The sequence below is a fragment of the Euleptes europaea genome, chromosome 18, assembly GCF_029931775.1.
Source record: "Euleptes europaea isolate rEulEur1 chromosome 18, rEulEur1.hap1, whole genome shotgun sequence".
Classification (NCBI taxonomy): domain Eukaryota; kingdom Metazoa; phylum Chordata; class Lepidosauria; order Squamata; family Sphaerodactylidae; genus Euleptes; species Euleptes europaea.
The window spans coordinates 10,982,199-11,004,741 of NC_079329.1; the positions used below are offsets into that span (position 1 = coordinate 10,982,199).

General features: G+C 49.4%; 1 protein-coding gene across 1 annotated transcript in view; it reads left to right on the forward strand.

Annotated features, from left to right (window-relative positions):
- Window positions 1-22,543, forward strand: part of LOC130490192 (myosin-10-like) — a 77,845-nt gene that overhangs the window by 3,194 nt on the left and 52,108 nt on the right. The window contains exons 2-5 of the mRNA XM_056864010.1: window positions 13,617-13,975; window positions 18,950-19,106; window positions 19,784-19,811; window positions 21,977-22,079. Coding sequence (XP_056719988.1) covers window positions 13,619-13,975; window positions 18,950-19,106; window positions 19,784-19,811; window positions 21,977-22,079 — 645 coding nt within the window. The 5' untranslated portion in view covers window positions 13,617-13,618. The remainder of the gene's footprint in view (window positions 1-13,616; window positions 13,976-18,949; window positions 19,107-19,783; window positions 19,812-21,976; window positions 22,080-22,543) is intronic.

A 22,543-nucleotide genomic window follows, 5' to 3' on the forward strand; every position in this document is an offset into this window, starting at 1 on the left:
ATTCCTTTGGCATCACTAATGAGGCTAATAGTGGAGGTGTCAGTGGAAGGACAAAGTGGATGCATGAAGCTGCCTTATGCTGAATCAGACCATTTCATAGAATCATAGAGTTGGAAGGGACCACCAGGGTCATCTAGTCCAACCCCCTGAACAATGCAGGAAATTCACAACTACCTCCCCCACACACACCCGGTGCCCAGAAGATGGCCAAGATGCCCTCCCTCTCGTGAAATGCCTAAGTTCATAGAATCAGCATTGCTGACAGATGGCCATCTAGCCTCTGCTTAAAAACCTCCAGGGAAGGAGAGCTCACCCACTCCTGAGAAAGCCTGTTCCAGTGAGGAACCGCTCTAACTGTTAGGAAATTCTTCCTAATGTCAACGAAAACTATTCTGATTTAATTTCAACCCGTTGGTTCTGGTCCGACCTTCTGGGGCAACAGAAAACAACTCGGCACCACCCTCTATATGACAGCCCTTCAAGTACTTAAAGATGGTTATCATATCCCCTCTCAGTCTTCTCCATTTTGGTCAGCGTTGTCTACTCAGACCGGCAATGGCTGTCCAGGGGAAGGGGCTGTGGCTCAGTGGTAGAGCATCTGCTTGGCATTCAGAAGGTCCCAGGTTCAATCCCCGGCATCTCCAGTTCAAGGGACTAGGCAAGTAGGTGATATGAAAGACCTCTGCCTGAGACCCTGGAGAGCTGCTGCTGGTTTGAGTAGACAATACTGACTTTGATGGACCGAGGGTCTGATTCGATATAAGGCAGCTTCATGTATTCAGGGTCTCAGGCAGAAGTATTTTGCATCAACTGTGACTTGATCTGTTAACTGGAGATGCTGGGGATTGAATCTGGGACCTTCTGCATGCCAAGCTGATGCTCTACCACTGAACCACGGCCCCTCCTCATGTGGGACCTGTACCCTCCGGAGATCCATAGTATTTATTTATTTACTTCGCGTGAAGCTTGCATGCTTGCTGACCTGAGGGTTGTATACCCTCAGACTGTACTGGTTTAATAGTTGCAGCAGTTATATTCTAATAAGGTTCCAAGGGTTTTCTGGCCTTGTAGTGGTTGCTGGTAGCTGCATTGGCGCATCTAACTGAATCCTGCAGCTGTTTGTAGGACTTCATCTGAACATTAATGGTGGCTGGGCTAGGGGGCAAGAAGCCCTCCTTCCTGTCCCTGCTAACAGATGCTTCCAACGTAGAATCAACATGGTAAGCAGCAACCCACACAGATTGGCGTGCCTACACTAAACCAGCACAAGGTTTGTATGGCTTTTTCCACGGCCCATTCTCTCTGTCTTCTGGCCAGCAGGTAGAGAGAGTTGTGAGAATGCAGAAAAGAGTTTAATGTGACCACTGTCGCGTCTTCCTCTTTGCCCCCTGGTTTGTAGTCAAGAGTCACAGGTCTGAGGAAGCAGCAGTGCGAAAGTGGTCCCTGTTGTCATCCTTCCTTCCATCCAGCTCTCTGGCAATGCGCAAGAATGCATTTATTGATGCTGTCTCTCTAGGACTCTGGATCCCCAAAGCAGCAGCAGTGGCTGGAAACCGCTACTGTCTTTATTCTGCCTTGAATCACTACTAGCTCTTATGGGTAAATGAAAGGTAAATGGGTAAATGCCAGGGAGAGCCAGCGTGGTGTAGTGGTTAAGAACGGTGGCTTGGAGCAGTGGACTCTGATCTGGAGAACCTGGTTTGATTCCCCACTCCTCCACATGAGCAGCAGAGGCTAATCTGGTGAAACGGGTTGGTTTTCCCACTCCTACACACGAAGCCAGCTGGGCGACCTTGGGCTAGTCACAGCTCTGTTAGAGCTCTGTCAGCCCCACCTCCTCACAGGGTGTCTGTTGTGGGGAGGGGAAGGCGATTGTAAGCCGGTTTGATTCTGCCTTAAGTGGTAGAGAAAGTTGGCATATAAAAAACAACTCTTCTTCTTCTTCTAAATGGAGCAAACTACAATGTACAGCCTGATTTTAAGCCTAGCCTTAAAAGGCTGATTCTACAGAGAGAGAAACACACATAACACACTATCATTGAGACCTTGTTGCTCGCCCAAAGACAATTGCTGTTCACCCCAGGTGAGCAGGAAAGTAACAGACTTCTACAAGGCTGCAATACTTCACAGGGTGGATGAGTATTGTGTGCGGTTCTGGAGGCATCACTTCAAAAAAAGATGTAGTCAGAATCGAGCAGGTGCAGAGGAGAGTGACGAGGATGATCAGGGGCCTGGAGACCAAACCCTATGAGGAAAGGATGAGGGAGTTGGAAATGTTTAGTCGAGAAGAGGAGGTTGAGGGGGGACATGATAGCTTTCTTTAAGTATTTGAAGTGCTGTCACTTAGAGGAGGGTAGGGAGCTGTTCCAGTTGGCAGCAGAGGATAGGACTCGCAATAATGGGTTTAAATTGAGGGTGGAAAGGTACCCGCTGGATATTAGGAAAATGTTTTTACAGTAAGAGTACAGTAAAATCAGCTACCTGGGGAGGTGGTGAGCTCCCCCTCACTGGCAGTCTTTAAGCAGAGGCTGGACAAACACTTGTCAGGGATGCTCTAGGTTGATCCTGCATTGAGCAGGGGGTCGGACTAGATGACCTATGTGGCTCCTTCCAACTCTGATTCTATGGGGGGGAGCTCACAAGCAGACCCTATAGAAGGGGCCTGGCTGGCTTGCTGCGATACCCGAAGCAACCCTGTTCACTGAATGCAAACTGAGCAGAGCCTATTCCCTCCACCCTTTGGGACCTTTGGAACTGCGTGGGACTTTACAGCCTTAGTTCTTTATGGGTCACTGGCTGGGAGGAACAGAAAGCGGGACTGCCTCAGCTTTCTTAGAGGTGACTGAAACCAGGGAGGGCGAACCAGCTCGACTCCCGAGTTCACCAGGGCACATGGGAGGCTCGCCCTGAAGTACTTTTAGTTGTGTTTGTGTGACTAGGAACCTCTGACAGGTGAACAGCAAAGAGAAAGATGACTCCTCATGCAAAGAGGCTCCAGCGAGCGGAGTATGTGAGCTGGGCACCGCCTTCCCGGGGGTTTAAGGAGAGATCGGCGAGGCAGCCACGCCAGAAATATTTCAACCATCCCAAGCAAAACAAACTCCTGTGGCTGTCCTAACTAACAATTATAGGAAGGTCCCAGCCCACGGAGCATTGGTTCCCGTTCTTAACCCTTTCTGGCTTGTTCCTCTCCTCCCCTCCCCTCCCTGGCTAGACCCCTTCCTGGCCCAGAGAACCCAGGCATCCTGGCGCTCAGCCTCTCCTTCTTCGAACAGTAGGCACCCCTCCCTTCTAGCTTCTCATCTTCATTCAGCTTTGAAGATGAACACTCCTGGCACCTCTGCAGAGATCTGCGTTTTTCTGCCTTCTTACCCATGCCGCGCCCCAGAGGGAGACGCATTTGGAACCAATTACCCCTGGGCACGGTGCCACGCCTTGTGGCTTTCTTTCGGAGGATCCAAGCCAGATCAAAACCCACTGGGCCTAAAAGCCTGGCGTGCCTTCCTCCCGCCTCTCCAGTATAACGCCAGTGATCTGATTTACCTGGAATGCATCTCGTCCTCGCTTAGCCGTCCCCCGCCCCTATCTGTTGCTTTTCATTGACCGTTCAGCGCCTGGAGGGTGAGGGTTTGGAGTCCTCACTGTTCAGGTCAACGTGCTTGCAAGGGTCAGCTGGGCTGAGGGTTTTCAAGGGCATTCCTGCGATTCCGGGAAAGGCGCTGCCTGTCCCAAACCACCGGCCGAGCTCAAGGGGGCATCGGCAGGGCAGTCTCTCTGGAGGGGGATGGAGGGACTTTGCTTCTGTTAAAAAAATAATAAAACATGAATACCGTGTTTCATCTTGTTTCAAGCGACTTCTTCCCCACTAAACAAACCGGGAGTTCTGGCTCCCTGGCTCCTCAGCCTTCCCGTCTTCCTTCACAGCACGCTCTGAATTCAGGAATTTCTGGCCCACCGTCTTCCTAACCCTCTTGACCGGAGAGAATTCCTCTGTCCTGTGGAATGTGCTGATTTGTTCATTTGCATATGTTAATTTTTCGTTCGCATGAGTTCAAATCCGTTATCTGGGAGTTGGTGTCCAGCCTGGTTTGGACTCCCCCTCCCCAAAATGGTCAGGTTTTTGTGCGATGAGGTTCAGTCTTGCCATAGGAATCTCAGGTGGCACCGTGGCTGTGGTACCCTTCACATGAGAACAGGATTTGCCATTGTTATTACTTATTCCGGTAACTTCCGAACTGGATTACTACAACACATTATACGTGCACTGCCTAAGAAGTGTGTCTGGAAATTTAGACTGATTCATAATATAGTGGCCCACTGAAGTTAGCAGATCTGATCACCTGTCGCCGGTAGAGGAAGATCTTCCGTGGCTACTTCCGTGGCTACGAAAGCAAGTGCAGGAGGTGGGCAGTGGGAAGCAGGACCCTTCCTGCAGCAGCACCCAAACGTTGTAATGCCTTACTCATTTATCAGGCCGCCTCCCTTGTTCTCTTCTCCCAGGTGCCAGCCAGCATCACTGTTCACCTAGGACTCTGGAGACATCTGCTTGCTATTTTTAGGATACTTCCTGGCATCAATAAGTTTTTCGTTGCTTTTGTTTATCCTACATAGATTGTTCTGGGTGGCTGTTTTTGGCTGAAAGCTGCCGGAGGCCTGGATTAGGTGGAAAGGCGTGGTATTCGTGTTTTCAATAAAATAAATAAATACCCTGTTTTGCCGCTGTCATGAGGTACAGGGTAATTGGTTCACTAACAATTCAGATTTGCAGTGAATCATGGGTCAATCCTCGCTTGGCCCTGCTTCTTGAGAAGCCAGGGTCGAATGAGCTAGGCCCCGCTGCCTTCCCGGGTTCCCATGGATGCTAACGTTTAAACTGACCTCTGGCGCTTCGCTTTATAACAACATCCCTTTGAGCTGAGCAATCAGCAGATATTAATCTTCAGCACTGTGCCATGGAAAATTTACGCCTGCATCCTGTTAGAAGCTGGTCAGGCGGGTGTTTCTTTTTTTCCTGGTCATTTGGCAACCGGACGTTCCCCAAATTTCCTTGGTTTTGGTCATAATTTCGAGTTGCCACCTTCTTTTTTGGGCGGGGCAGTTGCGCCTTTTACAGTTGCGCAACAGGCAGAAATTCAGCAGGTAAAGCCTTTCCTAGTTCTGCATCCTAAAGGTAAAGGTCCCCTGTGCAAGCACCGGGTCATTCCTGACCCATGGGGTGACGTCACATCCCGGCGATTTCTAGGCAGACTTTGTTTACGGGGTGGTTTGCCAGTGCCTTCCCCAGTCATCTTCCCTTTGCCCCCAGCAAGCTGGGCGCTCATTTTACCGACCTCGGAAGGATGGAAGGCTGAATCAACCTTGAGCCAGCTACCTGAAACCAACTTCCGTCGGGATCGAACTCAGGTCATGAGCAGAGCATTTGACTGCAATACTGCAGCTTAGCACTCTGCGCCACGGGGCTCCCTGCATCCTACTGCTGGGGAAAGTTTAATTTCTGTATGTGGAGGTGCTTCAAGGTGCAAGAAGGGAAGGGGCCGTGGCTCAGTGGTAGAGCCTCTTGCTTGGCATGCAGAAGGTCCCTTTAATCCCCGGCATCTCCAGTTAAAGGGACTAGGCAAGTAGGTGATGTGAAAGACCCCTTGCCTGAGACCCCGGAGAGCCACTGCCGGTCTGTGTAGACAATGCTGACTTTGATGGATCGAGGGTCTGATTCAGTAGAAGCCGGCTTCATGAGTTCATGTGTTCAGTTCTGCTGTGGGGGTGGAGGAGGGGCAGTTACAGGGTGCGTTGTGAAGTTTGGGGACCCAATGAGGTAATTTCCTCCAGCTTTCCGCTTTCGCACTTCATCAGCCTTTTCTGTTCAGGGCATTTAGAGCCTGGTGGTGATTCTCAGGCCAGGGACACGGTTTGTGACTAGGAATCCTGGATTTGTCAGGGCCTCCCGAGGCCAGAGGCAATTGTTTGCCACCACCCTAATGGCCTCACCGTGGGGATTGCTCAGTGAATTAATTAGCTAACGACGGCGCAGCTGGCTTGTTAGTGCCACTCGGCTGGGCGCTGCTTGGCAGGGCTCAGGGTTGGCACTCCCCTTGCCACTTCAGACTCCTTTGGTCGGATCTTCGCCAGTCCCCTGGCAGGAGTGTGGCCAGTTGGGAGATTGTGTGGAATGTCGCGGAAGTACATTATGTGTGGACGTGTGGAAATACTATAAGAACATAAGAAAGGCCCTGCTGGATCAGGCCCAGGCCCATCAAGTCCAGCAGTCTGTTCACCCAGTGGCCAACCAGGTGCCTCTAGGAAGCCCCCAAACAAGATCACTGCAGCAGCACCATCCTGCCTGTGTTCCACAGCACCCAAAATAATAGGCATGCTCCTCTGATACTGGAGAGAATAGGTATGCAGCATGACTAGTATCCATTCTAACTAATAGCCATGAATACCCCTCTCCTTCATGGATATGTCCACTCCCCTCTTAAAGCCCTCCAAGCTGGCAGCCATCACCACATCCTGGGGCAGGGAGTTCCACAATTTAACTATGCGTTGTGTGAAAAAATACTTTTGTCTGTTTTGAATCTGTCACCCTCCAGCTTTAGCAGATGTCCCCATGTTCTAGTATTATGGGAGAGGGAGAAAAACTTCTCCCTGTCCACTCCCTCCAAACCATGCATAATTTTATAGTCCTCTATCATGTCTCCCCTCAGCCGCCTTCTTTCCAAGCTAAACAGCCCTAAGTGTCTTAACCGCTCCCCATAGGACAGTTGCTCTAGTCCCTTAATCATTTTGGTTGCTCTTTTCTGCACCTTCTCAAGCTCTGTAATAGCCTTTTTCAGGTGTGGTAAGCAGAACTGTACACAGTAGTCCAAGTGTGGTCTCACCATAGATTTGTACAAGGGCAGTATGATATCAGCAGTTTTATTTATTCCTCGTCTAATTATGGCCAGCATGGAATTTGCCTTTTTTACAGCAGCCGCACACTGGGTTGACATCTTCATTGAGTTATCCACTACCACCCCAAGATCCCTTTCTTTTTAGATCCCTGTCGCTGCCAGCACTGATCCCATCAGTGTATATGTGAAGTTGGGATTTTTTGCCCCAATATGCATCACTTTACACTTACTCACATTGAATCTCATTTGCCATTTAATGCTCATTCTTCCAGTATGCAGAGATCCTTCTGGAGCTCTTCACAGTCCGATTTTGTTTTAAGCACCCTAAATAATTTGGTGTCATCTGCAAACTTGGCTACTTCACTGTTTAACCCCAATTGATGAACAGGTTGAAAAGCACCGGTCCCAACACAGATCCCTGAGGCACCCCACTGCTCACATCCTGCCATTGTGAGAACTGACCATTGATTCCTACTCTCTGCTTCCTATTTTTCAGCCATCTCTCAATCCATAAGAGGACTTGTCCTCTTATCCCATGACTATGAAGTTTGCTTAGCAGTCTTTGGTGGGGGACTTTGTCAAAAGCTTTTTGGAAATCCAAATACACAATATCCACAGGCTCATTCCTGTCCACATGCTTATTGACGCTTTCAAAAAACTCTAATAGGTTAGTGAGACAGGACCTACCCTTACAGAAGCCATGTTGGGTTTTGCCCAGCAGACCCTGCCGTTCTATATGCTTGACAATTCTATCTTTAATAATGCTTTCCACTAATTTACCCGGAACAGACGTTAAGCTAACTGGCCTGTAATTTCCTGGGTCCCCCCTGGAACCTTTTTATAAATGGGTGTTACATTGGCCATTCTCCAGTCCTCTGGTACAGAGGCTGATCGAAGGGACATATTACATATCTTTGTTAGAAGTTCAGCAATTTCCCATTTGAGTTCTTGAAGAACTCTAGGATGAATACCGTCTGGTCCCTGTGACTTGTTAGTTTGTAGTTTGTCTAGACATTCTAGGATTTCCTGCCTTGTTACCACTATTTGCCTCAGTTCCTCATTTTCCCCTCTCCAAAATCTCTGTTCAGGAGAAGGAATCTGCCCTGTATCTTCAACAGTGAAGACAGATGAGAAGAATTCATTTAGTTTTTCAGCAATCGCTTTATCCTCCCTTAGAGTTCCTTTACTCCCATTGTCATCTAATGGTCCAACCGCTTCCCTAGTGTGTAAGTTGAAATTAAATCAAAAGAATTTCCGTCTAGACATTAGGAAGAATTTTCTAACAGAGCGGTTCCTCAGTGGCTTCCTTGGGAGGTGGTAAGCTCTCCTTCCCTGGAGGTTTTTAAGAAAAGGTTACATGGCAATCTGTTAGCAATGCTGATTCTATGTCCTTAAACAGATGATGAGAGGGAGGGCTTCTTGGCCATCTTCTGGGCATGGAGTAGGGGTCACGGGGTGTGGAGGGGGGAGGTAGTTGTTAATTTCCTGCATTGTGCAGGGGGTTGGAGTAGATGACCCTGGTGGTCCCTTCCAACTCTATGATTCTAAGTAAAAGATTTTTCAGAGGGTAGCAGAGTTGGTCTGCAGTAGAAGATCTAGATTTGAGTCCAGTAAAGGTAAAAGTCCCCTGTGCAAGCACCGGGTCATTCTTGACCCATGGGGTAATGTCACATCCCGACCTTTACTAGGCAGACTTTGTTTATGGGGTGGTTTGCCAGTGCCTCCCCCAGTCATCTTCCCTTTACCCCAAGCAAGCTGGGTACTTATTTTACCGACCTCGGAAGGATGGAAGGCTGAGTCCACCTTGAGCCGGCTACCTGAGACCTACTTCCGTCGAGATCGAACTCAGATTGTGAGCAGAGCTTGGACTGCAGTACTGCAGTTTACCACTCCAGTAGCACCTTATAAACCAACAAGATTTTCAGGGTATAAGCTTTTGAGAGTCAACGCTCCCTTTGTCACGTGCAAGTCGGAACGGAGATCCCAGAGTTCTTGTGTCCCAGTCAGAAGTGAAAGGTTTAGTAAGTCTGGAAGAGCAGTGATCGCAGAGGTTGACTTATTCTAATCTCTGCGTCCATATTTGCAAAAGGCGGAAGAGTTATACCACCTGAAGATAAACCAGTGTTGGTATTTGTGAATTTGACACCACCGAGAGGTATTTATTTGTTTTGCAATGTATTAATCTCTGGGGAATGGGAGTGAACTTGTGAGAGCGGTGCAGGAATGAAATATATTTGCCGGGGTGGTGGTGGTGGGGAGGTTACAATATCAGGGCTCCATTGTTCCCTAGGAAGGGAAGGGATCCTTGCTGTTCACAGAAGGGTGAAGTGGGACCAATGGGGTCCCCAATGATAGGCCCTAGTGCATTAGCGCCAGGGAGGAGATGGCAGCTTCTGGGTTCTCTGGCAGGGGTGTGGCAGCTGTAGCAGGCGGTTGCCTGGCAAAGGTACGCTCAGCCGTTGCACCTGCCTTGGTTGGCAGCCAAAGGGCGTCGGCAGCCACCCTTTGCTCTTTGTGGGAGGAAGCGGAGCCGCTTCTCCCCTCCACACACACCACAGGACTGTGAGGACATTCTTTCCTTTTCCTCTTCTGTAAAAATGCCCTCTGAGCCACCCCCAAAATCCATCCTGGTTCGCCAAGGGTCTCTGTTTGATCCACGGCCGTTTTGTGTGTGTGTCCCCCCGCCCTCCATAGAAAGGCTTTTTGTTATGGTTGCCAGTTTCCAGGCTTGGCCTGGTGTTCTCCCAGAATCACAGCTCGCAGAATTACATCTCCAAACTACAGAGGTTAACTGTCATGGAGAAGATGGCAGTATCAGAGGGCAGACTCTATGGTATACCACAGATTCTGGGTGAAATACTTCCGCTGATTCTCCCCTCCACAGGCACTGTCCCCAAATCTCCAGGCCAGAGTTGGCAATCCTACTTTTGGTCCCTGGCTGACAGATCTGAAACAGTCAAGAGCAAAGTGCCCTTGAGCATAGGCCGAGTGCTTTTCCCTGACGACTGGGTAACCACAATCAGGGACTGGGGATGTATGGCTTATAGATCATAGCGTGTGTCCAGGAATAGGGTTGCCAAGTCCCTCTTCACAACAGGTGGGAGGTTTTTAGGGCGGAGCCTGAGGAGGGCGGGGTTTGGGGAAGGGAGGGACTTCAATGCCATAGAGTCCAATTGCCATTTCCTCCAGGTGAACTGATCTCTATCGGCTGAAGATCAGTTGTAATAGCAGGAGGTCTCCAGCTACTACCTGGAGGTTGGCAACCCTAGTCCAGGAACTTCTCTCCTTGGCCTCCAAGTGCCAAGAATCAGGGGACCACCACGGGCTGTGCTCAGCTGAGCAGAACATGAGAAGGGATATGTCTAGCATGTATGATGCAAAAGAACCGTACAAGTGGCTTTTGAAATAGTAGCGCCGAGCGCTCTTTGCAGGCCTGTTCATGCGAAGAACGAGCGAGGCCCCATGTCAAAGTGGATATAGACCTCCATGGCCAGCTCCGGTGGCTGGAACAAGGGCTGGAGTGTCTGGCTCCAGCGGCCCGAGCAAAGAAGGCTGCCGCTTGCACCAATGAGCCCAGCGGGGGCCTAGTCGGTGGTGGCGGCGGCGGGAGATGGAAAATCCGGCTCATCAACCAGATGCTTCCTGGGGTCTCCGAGCTGGAGATGGGGAAGGAGAGTCTCAGCGCCTGGATTTTACGAGAGAAGAGAGAAACCCAGCAAGCGCCTGAAAGAGGGTGGAGGTTGGGCGGGAGGTAGGATTCCTGGAGTCTCTTCCCATCTGTTCCCCCCCCCCCCCAGTTTCCTGTCTGCGTTCGTTCGTAACTTTCTTGACTGTGAGCAGATCTGCTACAGCCAGGTGCGTCGGGACCCGCATGTAGGCTGTAGCCTGGCCAGAGGTGGATCATACCAGTCGCACAGCAACGGTTGCTTTTTCAGAACCAGAAACCTGGAGGGAGGAGGGGACAGAAAGATAAAGGCCATTTATGCTTGGTAATTAGCAGCGCGTTCCAGGCTGAATTGCCCCGCATATTTTTTTAGTTTTTCACGGTGAACCGTCCTTCAGGAAGTGACCGGGAAGCCTGCGCATACTGCATCGGGACCGTGAATAGTCATTTTAAAGGTCGCATTTTGAGCAAGCTTCGAAATTGACCCTGCATAAATGGCCAAAGTGAAGGTAGATCAACACGGCACTCTTTTGCCAGTTCTGTACTTATTTAACCGTCAGGGCGGCCCACACAAAAGCCCTGGGAATTGTAGTTCAGTGTAGTTGCTAGCAGTTCTTTTGGAGATGTCTGTCACCTTTCTGCCCCCAAACAGCAATTACTAGGAGCTCTGTGTGTGTATGTAAAGTGCCGTCAAGTTGCAGCCGACTTATGGTGACCCCTTATGGGGTTTTGCAGAGCAGGAATTAAACTGGTATGATGCCTGTAGTGCAGATATGGCCTGAGAGGGAGAAGGAGGGAGAATGTATGCTTTAAAAATGGGTTGAGACATATGCTTAAAAATGATGTTGGCTGGCAGTGAAAGATAGATCTCCGGTCTAGCCGAAGACTTGCTGGTGCAGCCAGCGTTATGGGCATGCGAGTCCAGTTTCTTCCTGTTTTAATAGTTTTGAACTGGGTAGAGGTTGACAGCGGCCGAGGGGTTTTGCATACCGCCGTGACGATTTTGTAAGGCGACCTCTGTTTTGAAACGACTAAATGTTTTTGTTCCGATTTTCTCCCCGGCCTCTGTCGATTCCTTGGCCTTCAGTTGCGGTTATTAGGAATGGGCTAATCGTAGGGATACATTACCAACCTCCCACGCCAACTTTATTTGCTGGAATGCATAGCCAGTGAAAAGGCTCGGCTGGGAGGTGGTTTTAATCCGGTGTCCGAATGGCAGCGGTCAGGTCTCTGCTGCCTGCCTTTCCTACCTCCTCTCTCTCACATGGCCACACCAGCATGCCCAAATCCTGCAACCAGGAAATGCAAATTTGGCAATACATGGAAGCTACTTTTTTTTTTTAACAGCTAGAGGTTTTGCGTAGCTTAAATATTGTACGTTTTACAGAATTGGCTTTGTAGTGATGGATTGTTCCAAGAGGTGGAGCATTGTGTTTAAAGGCTAGTGATGATGAAGACGAGAAAGGGGCCAGGGAGAAATGTTTGTTTTGTCCTCATAGTTTCAAGGGAAACTGTGTTTTTTTTTTTCTTAGGGAGGGAAGGGATCTGTTCCGGACATACATAAAAAGGAATCTGTTCCGGACATACATCTGAATAGGAATATACTGAAATGCCAGCTTCGTTCCAGTTTCCAGACACAAACCCCTCCCTGAGCTCAGCTGCCATCTCCTCTCCTGACCCACCCGAACCGCGGCCTTCTTGCTGGGAACCCTTTTCCTTTTCCTCTGCTAGACCCCCACCTTGCCAAAAATCCAGATTTTATTTCCCAGCAATTGCTCTGTAAACACAACTCTCTCTGTTATTGGCATTGTAATGTTTGTGTTAGACTCTTGGAGTCCGAAGGATTTGGACGGGTTCTGTGTTTGGGGGATCAAATAACTGCTATAAATATTTCCATACTCTCTCCCCCCTCCCTCCCCTTCCCCCAAATGTGCATTTTTCCCTCCAGAGGAAGAAAATACCCACATCCCTGAAATTTTCCAGATGTGTTGCATCCCTGATTCCGGAAAAGGGAGCAGAGAGAGAGAGAGAATGTGCAGGGAGCATTGAAAAGATCTACAGGGGACCAGCCGGTAGAGAGTAACTCAAGATGTGATCTTCTAGTTGCCTGGGGTGATGGGGTACCTGACAGGAAAAAGGGACCAAGGACAGGGTGCATTGGAGATCATTTCAGAGGATAGCCATGTTGATCTGCAGTAGAAGAGGTAGATTCAGGTCCGGTGGCACCTCAGAGACCAACAAGATTTTTGGGGTGTGGGGTTTCGAGAGTCATGAACACATTAAGTTGCCTTCTGCTGAAGCAGACCCTTGGTCCATCAACGTCAGTATTGTCTACTCAGACTGGCAGCGGCTCTCCAGGGTCTCAGGCTGAGGTCTTTCATAAAACTTTACTGCCTGGCCCTTTTAACTGGAGATGCCGGGGATTGAACCTGGGACCTTCTGCAGGCCAAGCAGAGACTGCTTGGCCTGCAGAAGGTCCGAGGTTCAATCCCCGGAATCTCCCGTTAAAGGGACTAGGCAAGTAGGTGATGCGAAAGACCTCTGCCTGAGACACTGGAGATCTGCTGCCGGTCTGAGTAGACAATACTGACTTGGATGGACCGAGGGTCTGATTCAGTATAAGACAGTTTCATGAGAGTCAAAGTAGGGCCAATATGTCTGCTAAGGGAGCAGATCCTTCAAGTTGATTTTAATGGTCGCTGGGTCCCATTGGCCGATTGGGACACCACTACAATTTTTAGTTATTATTTGTTGTTTTTGTATGCATCGATTTAGCATAGTTTTATTATGTATATTTATTATTAATCCAGAATTTTATTAACCTAATATTTTCTTTTATTATGTATCCGTGGTATCCTTGATATGTTTGTAATGGCCTATGGCTGAATGCAAATAAAACCATTCACCATGACAGTCAAAGCTCCCTTCGTCTGATACAGAGGGTGCAGTGGCGTTGGGGGGATATGTGGCACCTGGGATTTGGGATATTTTGGAAGAGGGAAGGGTCGGGACTGACAGGTCATCCAAACGTGCCCTGGCTCACCTTGCCTTGCTTTTTATTCCAGCCATGGCTGTCCGGGCCCCCGCACTGCGGGGCGATGCCAGCGCCGAGAGATACCTGTTTGTGGACCGGAACCAGGTGGGGAACCCGGCATCCCAGGCGGATTGGACGGCCAAGCGGCTGGTGTGGGTCCCGTCGGAGCGCCATGGCTTCGAGGCAGCCGGGCTGCGCGAGGAGCGGGGGGACGAGGTGCTGGTGGAGCTTGCCGAGAATGGCCGTCAGGTGCTGGTCGCCAAGGATGACATCCAGAAGATGAACCCCCCCAAGTTCACCAAGGTGGAGGACATGGCGGAGCTGACCTGCCTCAACGAGGCCTCCGTGCTTCACAACCTCAAGGACCGCTACTACTCGGGCCTCATCTATGTGAGTTGAGTGGTCCAGGGGACCCAGGAGTCCGGGCTCCATGCTGCTCCTTCTCTTGCTAAACCCTGTTCCCCTCCCACCCCATTCTGTCACCATTGCTGTGATCTTCTGAACCCGTTTTCTCTGCCCCACTCGACTTTTCCGTCTAGACATTAGGAAGAATTTTCTAACAGCTAGAGCGGTTCCTCAGTGGAACAGGCTTCCTCGCGAGGTGGTGAGCTCTCCTTCCCTGGAGGTTTTTAAGAAAAGGTTAGATGGCCATCCGTCAGCATTGCTGAGTCTGTGACCTTAGGCAGATGATGAGAGGGAGGGCACCTTGGCCAAAATCTGGGCATGGAGTAAGGGTCACTGGGTGTGTGTGGGGGAGGTAGTTGTGAATTTCCTGCATTGTGCAGGGGGTTGGACTAGATGACCCTGGTGGCCCCTTCATGATTCTATGATTCTGTCCTATAGAAGCCAAGGAGTTCTGGCTTCCAGTACCCCTTTTCTCTCATCCAGTAAACACTCCTCTGCCAGGGAATCTGAATGCCCCCAGTCCCAGCTCCTGGCTGGGAGGGGCTGTGGCTGAGAGGAAGAACCTCTGCTTTGCATGCAGAAGTTCTCAGGTTCATTCCCCAGAATCTCCAATTAAAAAGGATCAGGGAGTCGATGATGTGAAAGGCCTTTGTCTGAGACTCTGGAGAACCACGGACAGGAGCCGTGGCTTAGTGGTAGAGCATCTGCTTGGCATGCAAAAGGTCCCAGGTTCAATCCCCGGCATCGCCAGTTAAAAGGACCAGGGAGTAGGTGATGTGAAAGGCCTCTGCCTGAGACCTTGGAGAGCCACTGCCGGTCTGAGTAGACAAGACTGACCTTGATGGAGTGATGGTCTGATTCAATATAAGGCTTCATGGCTGTGTTGTCACCAGGCTCTTCACATGAAGCTGCCTTATGCAGAGTCAGAAAAAAAGAAGGGGGAGAGACCTCTGATAGGAGACAGAAAAAAAAGTGTGCAAAGCACCAGAGGTTACAAGGCATTTTTCTAATAACTTGTAGCTACTCCAAAATTTTGCAAAGTAGTAGTAACAGCAAAGATTCAAATAAATTGATAAATTGCAAAACATGTATTGCAGTATACAAATAATGAGCAAGCGCAAAAAGCAAAAGTGTTGACAATATAACACAGAACCATAACAGTGACAGGTCTGCTGGCCAGTATCCCGTTTTGATGTCCGGACTGTAGCTATCATCAGAAATGAGGTAATTATCCTTTATGACACATAGGTAATATGAGACAACAAAGCCATAAATTCAGTTAACATATGCAGTGCAGAAGGCTATGGGCTGAAGTCTTGTAACCTCTGGTATTATGCAGAGTCAGACCATTGGCCTGGCAATTTGGTTGGCAGAAGCTCTCCAGGGGCTCAGGAAGTGATCCTTATAAGTGGTGATGCCAGGGATCAAACCTGGGACCTTCCGCACCCGAAAGATGCTCTATCACTGATCCATGGTCCCACCCCTTGCCTGCCTGAACCATATTGGAGCCAGCACATCACTACTAGGGAATAGCCCCTGTCGGCCGGGTGCATAGGGCTGAGTTTCCCTCATAGGCAGGTGTGGTTGTATTGAGGTGCTAATCTGTTCGGTCACAGGAACACTGGTGCTAAGCAGTGGGGAATGCAAGGTTGGGCTTTTGTTGTTCCTGATTTGTGAAGTGTGTGACCACGATGCCAAAAAGTTGAAGGTAGTTTCCTCCCCCCCCCAAAAAAAAATCATGCTCAGTTTGCTATAGAGTGGAGGAGAAGGGAAGGTATGTCCCCCTCCCCTTCTGTCCTGGTATTGTCTAGCTCTGGTTTCCGTGGCACCCAAGCGGGCACAAAAGGCTGTCCTCAGAGGCTCCGCACCACGACATTCTCTAAGCCGCACGTCATTGCTGACTCGCGGACAGCCCCGCACCCACCCTCCCCCCCCACTGGATCCCCACCCCTGCAGCTGGGTATCGGGGCGGGGAACGGACTAGACCTGTTTAGCCAGAACAGGAGCCGGCGACGGGTGTGAAATGAATTCTCCTGAGGGCACATTCACAAACACGCTGAATCTTAGAAGTGGAAATGGCAGGGGCAGAACACCTAAACATGTCCCCTGTTTTGAGGCAGAATACCTAGCGTGTGTGAAGCACCTGGAATGGGGAGATGGATAGATTTCAAAGAAAACAAAAATTCTCAACGGAAGGAGGACGGCGCGGCTTCCCTGAGTAATGTCTTCCGCATTGAACCTGCTCAGGAGTGTTTCCTGCTGTTTTACCTGTGTCTCCTTCCCTATAATTTTAACCTATTGCTTCACGTCCTGTTTAGAAGGCTGATTCAGTAGTTTCCGCTCAGAGCGGCTGTAGTCTGTGGTCCTTCGGTACAGCCTCATCAGCCTTTGCTGAGGCAGTCACGTAGTCGCACTGCCATGGGCAGAATTCAGCTGTTGGCACCCTACTGGCAAAACAGCAGCCTGTAGAGCAAACGTTTGCCAAAATTGACCCTCTGTTCACATAAGAACATAAGAAAGGACATGCTGGATCAGACCGTCCATCAAGTCCAGCAGTCTGTTCACACAGTGGCCAACCAGGGGCCTCTGGGAAGCCCATAAACAAGACAAGTGCAGCAGCACCATCCTGCCTATGTTCCAAAGCACGTAATATAATAGGCATGCTCCTCTGATCCTGGAGAGAATAGGTCTGCATCATGACTAGTATCCATTTTTACTTGTAGCCAAGTAAATCTCTCGCCTTCCAGCTTGAGCAGGTGACCCCGTGTTCTAGTATTATGAGCAAGGGGGAAAAGCTTCTCCTTGTCTACTCTCTCCATACTATGCATAATTTTTAGACCTCTAGCATGTCTCCCTTTAACTGCCTTCTTTCCAAGCTAAACAGCCCTAAGCGTTTTAACCGTTTCACAGAGGAGCCACTGATTAGATTTTTTTTAAAAAGACTGTCAACATGCTCCCAGGCTGGCCAGGAAGCCACACGAAAAGACTGCTTTGGGCAGCAGATTCCAAAAGGGTGCCGTTTTCTTGCCTTTAATCTCAGTTTTGTTTTTACGGCTGATGAACATGCCCCGATCCAACATCACTTTGACTTCTCACTTCAGGGATGAAAATTTCCGACTGGAACAGCAGGTTCTCCTCAGACACACATTCTTCTCTTACCCTTTCTCCCTCTTTACCACCGCTTATGTAAACCACAGGCTAAGTGTTGTCTAGAGCATCCAAGTTACACAACCCCTGCCCCAAGTTAACGCATGCTTGATTAATAAACTGAAATAATGAGACAAAGTCTTAACTCTTCTTTCCTCCTTGTTCCACATTTGGCTGAAACAGAAATAGTGGTCAATTCTCAAATAATGTCTTGACATAAATTGTGTAAATTGAGAGAGCTTTCACATGAAGCTTCCTTATACCCAATCAGACCCTTGGTCCATCAACCTTGGTACTGTCTATTCAAACTGACACCTGCTCTCCAGGGTCTCAGGCTGAGATCTTTCACATCACCTATGACCCAGTCCTTACAGGAGATGCCTGGGATTGAACCTGGGACCTTCTGCATGTCAAGCAGATGCTCTACCGCTGAGCCCCCTTGAGAACAACAATACGTTTTTCCTGAGAACGTCCCCCTATGTCAACAGACATAGGGCGCTTTCACACATGCCAAATAATCCACTTTCAGTACACTTTAGCGATGGTTTGCAAGTGGAATTTGCTAGTTCACACAGTAAAGTCCAGCTTCAAAGTGCCTTGAAAGTGGATTGAAAGTGCATTAATAGTCTGGCAGTTCTATGCTTCCCAGGCATGCATAGGACCAGTTTGGATTAGGATTGCAGCATGCAAGGAGAGAAGACTTAGGTTTCCCTGCCCTCGTGCCATTTTCCTCACCTAAATTGGCCTTGGAGAATCACTCTGGGCTCCACTAGGGAAAGTTTCCATATAGCCCATTCAGTACATGTTACATTTCCCCAATGGGGCAAATAGCAGCTCCCCAGGTCTGTTTTGCCCTGACCTGGATAGCCCAGGCTGGCCCAATCTTATCAGATCTCAGAAGCTAAGCAGGATCATTCCTGGTTAATATTTGGATGGGAGACCACCAAGGAAGTCCAGGGTTGAGATGCAGAGGCAGGCAATGGCAAACCATCTCTGAACGTCTCTTGCCTTGAAAACCCTACTTGGCTCGCTATAAGCCAGCTGTCACTTGAGGCTGGGAAAATGGTCCAGGGAGAAGGCCTCAGCCCCCTCTCCCCACATGCCATGCATGCCCGGGACTTCCAGACCATACGTGTCGAACCAAACCAGGGGAGGGGCTGTGGCTCAGTGGTAGAGCATCTGCTTGGCGTGCAGAAGGTCCCAGGTTCAATCCCCGGCACCTCCAATTAAAGGTCTAGGCAGGTAGGTGATGTGAAAGACCCCTGCCTGAGACCATATTGGCCTTCCTTTGACTCTCATGAAACTGTCTTATACTGAATCAGACCCTCGGTCCATCCAAGTCAGTATTGTCTACTCAGACCGGCAGCAGCTCTCCGGTGTCTCAGGCAGAAGTCTTTCGCATCACCTACTTGCCTAGTCCCTTTAACGGGAGATTCCGGGGATTGAACCTGGGACCTTCTGCAGGCCAAGCAGAGACTCTACTACTGTGGTAGAGTCTCTGCTTGGCCTGCAGAAGGTCCCAGGTTCAATCCCCGGCATCTCCAGTTAAAAGAGCCAGGCAGTAAAGTTTTATGAAAGACCTCAGCCTGAGACCCTGGAGAGCTGCTGCCAGTCTGACTAGACCATACTGATTTTGATGGACCAAGGGTCTGATTCAGTATAAGGCAGCTTCATGTGGTGTATCTTAGGGGAAATGCACTGTGCAGTTAGGCCTTCGTATGAGCTATATCTTAAACTTTCTCTCTGTGTGTGAATGTGTGCTGTTTGGAGGAAATAACAAGTGTTAACTGTTCCTTTCCTCCCCTGCCACAGACATATTCAGGGCTTTTCTGCGTGGTCATCAACCCTTACAAGAACTTGCCCATTTACACAGAGCAGATCGTGGAGATGTACCGGGGCAAGAAGCGCCACGAGATGCCCCCTCATATCTATGCCATCTCTGAGGCTGCCTACCGAAGCATGTTGCAAGGTATGAATTGGAGGAAGGAACAGCTGGAATAGATGGGGGGTAGGGAAGAATTTCTGGGTGGCTTATAGAATCAGAACTGGAAGGGACCACGCAGGCTATCTAGTCCCCCCCTGCTCAATGCAGGATCAGCCTAGAGCATCCCTGACAAGTGTTGTCCAGCCTCTGCTTAAAGACTGCCAGTGAGGGGGAGCTCACCACCTCCCCAGGTAGCTGATTCCACTGTCAAAACAACTCTTACTGTAAATTTTCCCTCTAATATCCAGCCGGTACCTTTCCGCCCTCAATTTAAACCCATTATTGCGAGTCCTATCCTCTGCTGCCAACAGGAACAGCTTCCTGCCCTCCTCTAAGTGACAGCCCTTCGAATACTTAAAGAGAGCAATCATGTCCCCCCTCAACCTCCTCTACTCCAGGCTTGCTGCAGTTGGGAAGAGAAGCGCAAAGGATTCCTGCTCCCTAACGAAATTGGAGGGTGGGAGGGGGAAAGAAGTACCCTTGGAGGGGTGCTTGCGTCGTGTGGTATGTGACGTGGAGGTTCTAAATTCCTGTGACGGTGGAAACTTGAGTTTGGGAAGATGAATGAATGCACATCTCTGGTGCCCTCCAATGGAGGACCAGCGATCTTGAGTCTCCAGTAGGAGAGATGGACTCTAAATGTTCTTTCTTGCCCCCTACAGACCGAGAGGATCAGTCCATCTTGTGCACGTGAGTGTCGCCAGGGTTGGGGTGATTTGAAACTTTTTGTGCCAAAGGGTCAAACATTGTTCCACGCCTCTGTTTTTGTATGCCTTTTTGTCGTGCCAGAAGCACAAACCCAGAATATGAAGGTATTAATGGGCAAGGTCAGCTGTTAACAGCAGGCTTGGAAGAATCTCTCCTGTTCTCATAATTTACTCCTGGTATGGCTCCATAAGAGATGGATTGACTCAATAAAGGAAGCCACGGCCTTCAATTTACAGGATCTGAGCAGGGCTGTCAAAGATAGGACATTTTGGAGGACTTTCATTCATAGGGTCTCCATGAGTTGGAAGCGACTTGACGGCACTTAACACACACACATGGCTCCACAGAGAACCATTTCACGGGAAACTGCTGTGCACGTTAACCCTTATGAATACCATTCACTTTGTCACCGGGCTTCATTCATATGCCAGGCTTCCCTGGCTGTGGTGGGGAGGAAGCACTTTTCCTTATCAAAACCTTTCCTCTTGGGCCCTACTGGTAGAACTAGCAGAATGCCCAACCTGGGCCTGAAAACGCAGCATGTGAAATAACACTGAATAATGTTGATTTGATTAACTGGGCAATGGGATTTAAAATTTCGTTATTTTTAATGCAGCCACACTTAGAGACAAGCCCTTTTTATTCCTTTATTTTCTGCCCAAGACCATAGCTGTATGAGCAGTACTAGATATATCGATAGACAGACAGACAAGCAGTACCATCTCAGAAGAGGCATTCCCTCCTGTGTGTGAGATGAGGGAATGCCTCTTCTGAGACTAGCTTTAAGACATGTGAATGCATCCTCTTAAAACCAAAGCATGCTGCCCGCCCAGGCTATCCCACCCCCATAAGCAAATCTGTGCAGAATTAGTAATTGGCTAAAACTAATTGACAGAATTCTTTAATAGGATGGCATTTCTGTTTGAGAAAGTTCACAGCACTTATGTTTCATAGGCTTCTTCCACATGACAACATCCTGTATTCATCCTGCTTCTGTGGTTTCCCCCACTTTGCTACCTGGTTGGGTATGATCTTTTCAGAAGGATTGCAGACAAAGTTGTTTTGAATGGTTTTGTGGATGGGAAGATGTGCATATTTGCAGGTCTTGCCCATATCAGTGCCACCTGCCTAATCTCATCCCTGGCAGCCAACAGGCCCTCCACTGGAGAGTTCTCTCCTTCCCCCCCCCCCAACTTTAGGGGGAAAAGCAGTAGCTGACATTTCTATAGCATTATAAGAATCTATTGCAACAACACATTCCTTTTGAGCTTTCATTTTTCAAAAGTAAATCTAGCCTTTTTCTTTATGGAGTTACATGGGGAAAGGTGCAGGCTGCACAGTGTCGCATTGTGGTAGATTGTGGCAGTAGATCATCATAACGTTATAATGCTGTGGTGATCTAAAATAGTAATTTGGTTTTTAAAAGCCCTTTGATGTAGGGGGGAATAGTGGCCACGAGGGAGCTCTGAGGTGAGGAAAGTGCACAGAAATCTGCTGCGTGGACACTCCATTGTCTCTGAATGCTTTGCATTTGCAGCAGTGAAAGTTACATAGATAATCATCTGTGGAAGCAGCTGTTCCCTCAGTCATCCTTGCAGACGTGGTAATATTATTATCCCCATCTCACGAGTGCATGGTTGAGTTGTTGGATTTTAACTGTGGTTCTTGTAGGTTATCCGGGCTGTGTGACCGTGGTCTTGGTATTTTCTTTCCTGACGTTTTGCCAGCAGCTGTGGCAGGCATCTTCAGAGGAGTAACACTGAGGAGGAGACACTGTCCTTCAGTGTTACTCCTCTGAAGATGCCTGCCACAGCTGCTGGCAAAACGTCAGGAAAGAAAATACTAAGACCATGGTCACACAGCCGGATAACCTACAAGAACCAATGAACTCTGACCGTGAAAGCCTTCGACAATATTTTTAACTGTGGTCTTCTCAGCTCATGGCCCGCCCTTAGCTGCTACGAATACAGCAGCTCAGTTGGTATGAAATGCAGACCCAGGCAGAGAAAGGAGGAAGGCAGGAGCGTGGACTTCTTCAAGGAGTCTATGCTGCTGGAAATGGATCAGGAGAGGGCACAATGCATGCTCCATCCGGGGCTCTGGTGCCCCCATCTTCTCTCACCCTCAGTGTCTGGTCTCGTTGGCAGGGGGGAATCCGGCGCCGGCAAGACGGAGAACACAAAAAAAGTGATCCAGTACTTGGCGCACGTGGCTTCATCCCACAAAGCCCGGAAAGACCACAACTTGCCGGTGAGTGGCCTCCAACCTGAACTCTTTGCCCCTGCCGCCACCCCCCTTTGCAGGCAACACCACGCTGACCTCTGAGAAAGATTCTCCTCCCCTGTGAACAATGCAGCCTGACGTGCCCCCTTCCCGCCGTTGTTTGCATTCCTGAATTAGAGCATCGTGGTTTTTGGGTGACTCACACGTGTGCGTTTGCTCACCTGGAGGCTGTGAGGCAGAAGTACCTGCCTCACCTGAACAGAGCAGCTGCCGGCTGGCTGGCTGTGGCTCCACCCAGAGCTAGCCTGGGGCGCTGTTAGGAATGCCAGGCGTCAGCCCTGGAGCCCTGGGACTGAGTAATTATAGAATCATAGAGTTGGAAGGGGCCATACGGGCCATCTAGTCCAACCCCCTGCTTAATGCAGGATCGGCCTAGAGCATCCCTGACAAGTGTTTTCTCCAGCCTCTGCTTAAAGACTGCCGGTGAGGGG